This window comes from Rhagoletis pomonella, unplaced genomic scaffold, assembly GCF_013731165.1.
Source record: "Rhagoletis pomonella isolate Grant_MI unplaced genomic scaffold, Rhpom_1.0 Rhpom_scaffold_00004, whole genome shotgun sequence".
NCBI classification, from domain to species: domain Eukaryota; kingdom Metazoa; phylum Arthropoda; class Insecta; order Diptera; family Tephritidae; genus Rhagoletis; species Rhagoletis pomonella.
The window spans coordinates 75,974,772-75,983,141 of record NW_023458558.1 but is presented as its reverse complement, the minus strand read 5'-3'; the positions used below and the strand labels follow the sequence as shown (position 1 = coordinate 75,983,141).

Sequence of the window (8,370 nt, the reverse complement as noted above, 5' to 3'; positions counted from 1 at the left end):
CATCTTCATCTTCATCTTCGTCTTCACCTTCATCTTCATCTTCATCTACGTCTTCATATTCATCTTCATCTTATCTTTATATTTGTTTTTGATTATATTCTTGTCTTTGCATTAGTCTTTTCCCACCCAATTGGCGTTTAACGCAGCTATTCGTTTTCTATACCCATCATATGCTACCTGTACCGTGGCGTTAAATATTTATCGCAAACATAACGGAGCTATAATAATAAGATTTGCTTCAATAATTTGAGTTTAACTTTTTAAACAGGTGGCCACCCTCTTCAGGCACCTCTAAAATATTTTAATTGTGTTTCCGTAAGCTCTTTCTGTTCTGTATAGTATTTTAAGCGTAAGACTTTTGTATATTTAACTAAATTTTACTTTTGAAACAGGTGGCTACCCTCCTACATTTAGCTAGAAAATACAACTTATTCAAACCCATTTCTTTTGATACCCATATTGGGATAATTCGTTTAACTTAATAAATAATTTGAATTTGATTTTCGTATATATGGCAAGCCTTTAAAATACCAAAACCATACTGCACATCTGCAGATCAAGCCCTTTCATGTGACACCTTATTTTTGAAAATCATACGAACGATACAGATTTTTTGACTTGATGTTAAATATTTTACGCAACCCTCTGTGGCAGAGAAATTTTGAATTCGATTTTCTAACATGTGGCAACTCCTTTCATGGAACTAAAGCTATGTTGTAAACCAGAAGGACAAGGCCTTTCATGTGACACCTCATTTTTAAAAATCGAACGAACGATACAGATTTTATGACGTGGTGTTAAATATTTAACGCAACCCTCTGCGGCAGAGAAATTTTGAATTCGATTTTCTAACATGTGGCAACTCCTTTCATGGAACTAAAGCTATGGTGTACACCCGAAGGACAAGGCCTTTCATGTGACACCTCATTTTTAAAAATCGAACGAACGATACAGAGTTTATGGCTTGGTGTTAAATATTTAACGCAACCATCTCCGAACTCGATTAAGAAGTTTCACTTCAAAAATCAGCGGTATTTTTTAGCTAAATGAAACTTGCACCTTATTGTACCGATAATTTTTCTAAAAATTCTGAATAAAAAGTTTCAAATTTTGTTTTTGGTTATAGAGTGAGCTATGTTTTAAATGAAAATTAACGAAAAAGATTTGTGATGGAAAACATTTTGAATATTATGAAAAAACTAATTTACGAATACTTCTGAGAGTGACTGTATGTACATAGTCTATATTGCCAGGAACTCTGCTGACATAAATTATTGAAGTCTTCGTTTTCGCCTTTTACCTTTTTTCGGCTTTTGCATTACAGCACAAACGTAAATGAACAAATGTAGCGTACATACTTTGGCTGTTAATGTTATGCTAAGTGGCTTAAGATTGTTTAAGGCCCCTCTTATCTCGAAAACAAATTTAAAGCTTCTGCCTTGTGCCCTAATTAATGTTAAGAAAATGTTAAATTTGTCCAATCTCGTAAGATTAGTTTTATAACATAGCTATAATTTTTATTGCAGGTTGTGCCTGATGGCATTGCACACAAATGTGGGCAACTGCGAATGGGAGACCGGATTTTGAAGGTGAATGACGTTGATATCTCGCGCGCAACCCACCAAGAGGCTGTAATGGAGCTCCTGAAGCCTGGTGACGATATAAAGCTAACAGTTCAACACGAGCCATTACCCCCGGGATTTCAGGTAAGCTTTTTGACGTTGACAAATTGTTTTTTAATGTATTATTTTTTTAAGACATCTTAGTCTAAATTTCATTCTGGTTGTAATTAAAATTCAAATAATAACATAAAAAGGCATTTTTAATATAATATCTCATTCCATAGAAAATATAGTTATTTTTTAGCATTCACGCTGACCTGCAATTATGTACATATGTAGCTTACAGCTTGCTCTTTCAACACTTTTGCAAAATATTTACACTTTTTTTCTTTTTTAATTGCAATATCCAAGTTTGAGGTAGAAATTTTACGTACGGAGGTAAGCCAAGTCGCTTTTTGTTTGGATTATTCAATAAATGTTTCCCTAAATGTGCCTAAAACTTTATTAATTTTTGTTGAGTAAGAACATGAGCCCACATTATATTGTTAATATTAAGGGTTTAACCGAAATGGAAATGTTGATTTAGTATACAGATCTTAAAGTATTTGTGCGCCAAATAAACAACGAATATAATGTTAAACGCTAGCGCTGTGTTATTTTAAAGCAACTTATTTATTTATTTTATTTTAAATTCACAGGCCTAATTGTAGCATTCGTTATCGAATGAAATGCATTATGAAATCACCCCAGTCCCAAAATTTAAGACAATCTACATATGGCTCATTCCACGGTGACGGGTGTGACATTTCAACTCACATTTTAAGGGTTAATTCTTAAACTGTAATACAAAATTCTTTAAAACGAGTATTTTGTAATAGGTTTCCGAGATATACACAATGCCTGGAATAAAAATTCCAAAAACAATTTAATCCGAACGAGTTATCTGAATTTTAGTCACTGTGACGGGTGTGACGAGTACGCAAACCAAATTAACTACTCATTACTTGCATCAGAGTTTTTCTGCTAATTATGTCTTCTGCTTATGGTTTTAAATAGTTCGTTGTATAGTTAAATAAACATTCTCAACATTTACGCCAAAGTTGCTTGCCGCTATTGGAAATTATAGATTATATGTTCCAAATTCAACTGTGACGGGTGTGACTTGACTTTGTGACGGGTGTGACAAGTTGAGCATGAATACATAAATACACATTATTAGACAACTAAGCTAACTTTATTTCTCAAAAAATCAGATTTTACGAACACATACCAGATTCCGCCAAGTCTTCTTCTCTATTGTATGTCTTAGTAATTGTAAAGTACCGTATTTTTAATAGTATGACCTGTAAAAACCGTTTCAGATACTTTTTTTGCCCTGACAAGCGAAGTAATGATATCTTTTTATCCGTGACAGCATAGCTTAAGTTTTCCCATCGCGCGAGCAACATATCTTTATGATTAGCTTTATCATCGCTGATCACAAACAGATATATGACACATTTCAGATTAGCTGATAAGTAACGGTAGCAGTCCCTGGCCGAATTTATTGAAGTTTGTCAAACTTTAAATTATGACGGGTGTGACATGTGACGGACGTGACCAACATAATCGGTTCTTTTTTTTTCTAAAATAAAAGCATAAAAATACTTGAAAGCAATTCGCACATATTTCCCTGTGTCATAGCGTTACTTTCTTCAGCTTTTTTACACTGTCCAAGATGTGTTTTCCTTCAAAAAATAACTATTATGTGTATCTTGTGACGGGCGTGACATTAAAATATGCTTTGCCAATATATTATAAAATATTTAGTACTTGCCCGAAAAATTTGAAAATAACGCCGTTACAATGCTAACGAATTTGTCTCTCCACTGACGGTTTAAACAATGCGAAAAAGGTAATAGACTACGAAAATCAGTCTTGTAAATTTTGAAAAAAATTAACCTCTCATAACCTAAAGTAAAAAAATATCTGAGTTTGAGATAAATTTCGGAATTTTGGCTTTCAGTCTTGAAAGTTAGATTTATTTACTCTTACTTACTAGAAATAATACAGTCATATTCTTTAGTTTATTTTCGTTTCATTCGGTATCGATTACCGTGGAATGAGCCATATGTACATATGTATGTATGTAAAATATGTTAGAAAATAAAAAGCTCTTAAGTAGCTGTTAGACGTGGCAAGCGCAAGGCCTTTTTAAAATTCTGTCAAACTCAAGCAATTCCAAAAGTGATTGCAGGAACAGTTACACCTTGCATGTAAGCAGTTTTTATTTCCGAAGATCAAACTTTCCCACAAAAACTTTCGATTTTTACAGGTTCTCACCTCTAGAAATATGCTATTTACAGGTCTATTCTGCACGTTACCGAAGATTTTGTGACCGGAAAATTGTATTACCAAAAAATGTTACCACTTCTTGTTACCGCGATTCTAGGTACGTTGGTAATGCAGTGAAAATATTCAGCAGTTCAGCTATGGAGATTTGTGGAGATTCTTGTGTTGCATATTTCACGGGGCAATATTTTGTTACCAGCTCATGAGATGGTAACCAAATTTACCGGTTACAAGAGCGCACAGAATGCGAAAAAAGTTTAAAAATTGACAGACACTTTAGTTGCCGGTTACAACATTTATGTTACCAGCGCGGAATAGACCTGTTAGAGGAAAAACACAATTGTGAAAGTTTGAGCCCAATAGGAACATGCCTTCACGTACCGAAGGTGCCCTGAAGTTTGAAAAAATAAAATTAATATTGTAAAGAAAATACGATAATTTTCTGCTTAGCTAGCGACTGATTTTATCTAAAACTATAAGTAGCTATAGCTTTCATAGCTAATTTTATTGTCTTTAAAGTTAATTATAATACATTTTCTTTAAAAATATACGGTTTCGAAGATATTTAACATTCAGGGCCAGTTTCTCAATATCTTGGTAACACTAACCTCCGTCAAACATCGCTATCGAAACCATGCATATAACACTGTGCCGCTAACATCGGCAGCGATGTTTAACTGGGCATTAGTGTTAACCAGAATTGGTGGAAACGGCCCTTAATGGTACAGGCACCTTCCTGTGAAGTTTATGGAATATTGCGATTTAAGTATTTTGATTTTTGTTTAGTTTATTGTTCGGTTAATCTTGATAAGTTTGGATTTTTATTGATGATTTTTGTAAGTAAAAGTAGTGATTGAATTTTATTGATAAATAAAAGTCTTCAATAACTGTTATCTAAGACATAAAATATAAAAATTTAAAATATTTGTTATTTTTAGATTGTTAAGATAAAAATAGATTTTTTTTTGGATATATAATAATAATCCCAACGGTTGTACCCTCCTTTCTCGCCCATCCGCACGAGTGGCGCATTCCACATGACATACGGAACCAATATTTTCAATTTTTGCGCCGAGTCACTGTTCAACTAGAGAACTAAAGTCATCAGCTGGTTTTATGTCTTTATGTTAGTAAATCATTAATTGAGAGAGGATAGTATCGGGGTTTTAATGCTGAAAAGCGAATCTGATATATCAAACTTGCTGGAATGATAGTTATCCCTAAAGGGAACATTAAAGCTAACATCAGCCAGAAGAGACCAACTTGAAATTGAGCCTGTCATAAATATACACTGTACAGCACTTAGCTGGGTATTGAACCAAGAGATTGAGTCATAATTAAAAAGTAATTTCTCCGTTTTTCGAAGTTAGCCTCCGAAATCGAGATATGGGTCTACAAAGTTCGAAATAGGACCTTTGGTAAAAAAATATTTTTAATTATTGTATGTAAGCAACTAAAAAAGTAAAATTATGGGCGTGGTCCGCCTTTTGCTCTAATTTAAATGGTATATAACTTTTTTGTGCAAACTTATAGTGCTAAAGGGGGTCAAAAGTTAGATCTTCGAAAAATTAAATAACTTATATGTATTTAAAAAAATTTTGAACTAATTTTTAAGTGCTAATAGGTTTACGTTTTTAGTTGTTTACATGCAATAATTAAAAATATTTTTTTACCAAAGGTCCAATTTAGAACTTCAAAGGTCCATATCTCGATTTCGGAGGCTAACTTCGAAGAACGGAGAAATGACTTTTTCACTAATGACTCATCCTCTTGAAAAAATTGGCTTGGTCCACTACCCAGAAAAAAAGTTAATTTTGCGGTATAGTGTTATTGTTATTTAAGGAGTAATTCAATAAAAGTAAAAACAAAAAAAAAAACAAATTTTTAAATAGCGATTTTTATAACACCGTGCGACAGTCAATTTTACACACGAAAAAATCAATATATTCACAAAACTGGGGGCCAAATATAGTAAAACTGCGTTTTTAGTTTTTATCTCTGACGTTAGGATTTTTTTTAAAAGGACCTTGAGATTTCTAGACTATGATTGAATAAAAAAATTATTCAAAAGATTCGGTGCATTGTAGAATAACAATATGGGTATCAATTAAAAAGAAAAATTCTATAGAATAGGAGAAAAATTTAATTTTTGGGTGCACCAGGATAAAACAATAATTAAAAACATTTTTGCCCTCTATATAAATTCCTACCCCTAGGTGAAAGGCTGACAACGCCCTTGTATGCAAAACAATTAAAGTATTTAAACCGTACATCATACGGTCAGTTTGCTCTTTTAGAGCGCATACATGGTTCCATAATAATGATTTCTGCATTTAATCCTGGAAGGTTCGTCGTTTCGACGACGCGAGTTTTTATTTTACCGTTATCGCTGTTTTCCTTTGTTTGTATAGTGCTAATTTTTCGTACAGCGCTAGTCGGTGTTGTGCAGTTGATATGTGCGGTTACTTAGATTCATGCGCTTCGTGTAAGTACTTATTTTTTAAATGTGCGTAGTCAAAACGACGAAGGATGAACTTTGTGTGTATGTTTTCAAAGTAATTTTCTTGAGTTTTTTTTATTTGTTTATATATTTTACTTGTGCAGCTATAATACACGATCAATGCAACCAAAAGTTATACCGACGAAGAAAAAAAAAATTGCGCAATTTGTCCCCCTTCTAAGCGACGCATAACAAATCATCCTTGCAAAATGCCAAAAAAGTCTCTGTGGAGAGCATAAAATAGAGCTTTGCGCCTCTTGCACAAAATGAGAACCGTCGCATCTGAAAATGTTTTCCTTTTTTAGTTCATAGTATTATTTTTAGGAAAAAAAACACTTTAAATGAATTATTGTACTTTAAGTTATTTATTTTTTTATATTTTCTAATTAATGTTTTGTACAAAAAGCCAAATGAAGCAGAGCTGTGAAATCTTGAATTACAATCAAAAGACTACAGAAAAACTACTTGATATTGTTTTATTTAAAAAAAATATAAACAAAATAATGTGAAAATAATAATTTTTGTGCATTATGATACACAGGTTAATTAAATAACGCCTTTTAGAAATGCCGTCGTCGAATCGACGAAGGATGACCTTTGCGTTATAAAAATAACGATGACCTTCCAGGGTTAAATATGTATATTGTAACTATCAATATCTTATACACATGTGTGGTTTTTTTTAATCTAAAACTAATAAAGTTAGAAGGACGAAATTCGAGGATGTAGTAGTTTACATATTAGTCCTTGGCATATATTTTTTTCAAAAATAAATATTGGAAATTTCCAAGGATATTCAAGAATAAATTTTTAAAGGGGCACCAACAAATTAAATTGTTGTTTAATTCTACAGAATTTTTCCTTTTAACTGATAACCAAATTGTTACTCTACAATGCAACAAATCTTCTAAACAATTTTTTTATTCGATCATATCCTAGATATTTCAAAGTGCTTAAAAAAAAAATCCCGACGTCAGAGGGAAAAATTAAAAACGCAGTTATACGATATTTGGCTGCTGGTTTTGTGAATACTTATATTGATTTTTTCGTGTGTTTTAAAAATTTTTGGGTCTTGTCGCACGGTGTAATAAAAGTTGCAACTGTTACGGTCTTTGAGTAAAACTTGTTCAGGATGTCTTTTTTAAAAAGTTTGTTTCGGATCAAAGCCTGCCATTTTTCGAATATTTCAAGGTCCAAACTGAGGGTAGCAAACGACACGGCTGCAAGATGGGTTAAGCTAATTTAAGAATTTAATAGGACACAAGATGAGAATAAAAAACCATTCAAGTGGTAGCGGATTGTCTGCGGATTTACCCTGAAAGTACCGTTTGTCTACCCTTGTCTGATGAGTGATATTGAAAATAATAGTATTAATAAAATATATATAAGTGTTTACAGTACGAAATTTCCTTTAGATAAGTTTTTGTCTAGAAATGAATTGTGCCATTTTATTTGTATTTTTATACCCGAGCGCACTTGTGCTCCAGGGTATATTAATTTTGTTCACATAACGGTTGTTTGTAACAGCCAAAACGAATCGAGATAGATATAGACAAATGTATACATAAATGATCAGAATGAAAAGAGAAATCGATTAAGCCATGTCCGTCTGTCCGTCCGTCCGTGTACACGATAACTCGAGCAAAAATTGAGATATCTCAACGAAATTTGGTATGTAGGTTTCCATTTATCCAAGGTAGGTTGGTATTAAAATGGGCGAAATCAGACTGTAACCACGCCCACTTCCCATGTAACGGTAATTTCCAGAAATACGAAAACTGCGATATTTTAGTAACTACTGAAGATAATTCACTCAACATTGATATTTAAAATAATTTTCAGACGAAAAATAAGAATATTATAAATTTTTAGAAAATGGGCGTAGCCGCACCCACTTATGGTTACATATGTATATCTTGGTAACCGCTGCACCAATTCCTTCGAAACTTGGCACAGTTGTTAGCCTTGATACAACAT

General features: G+C 32.8%; 1 protein-coding gene across 1 annotated transcript in view; it reads left to right on the top strand.

Moving 5' to 3' along the window:
* LOC118738082 overlaps window positions 1–8,370 on the top strand; it is a gene marked incomplete at its 5' end in the record, with an annotated part of 312,005 nt that overhangs the window by 138,541 nt on the left and 165,094 nt on the right. The window contains 1 exon segment of the mRNA XM_036469005.1: window positions 1,527–1,706. Within this exon segment, the coding sequence (XP_036324898.1) occupies window positions 1,527–1,706 (180 nt within the window).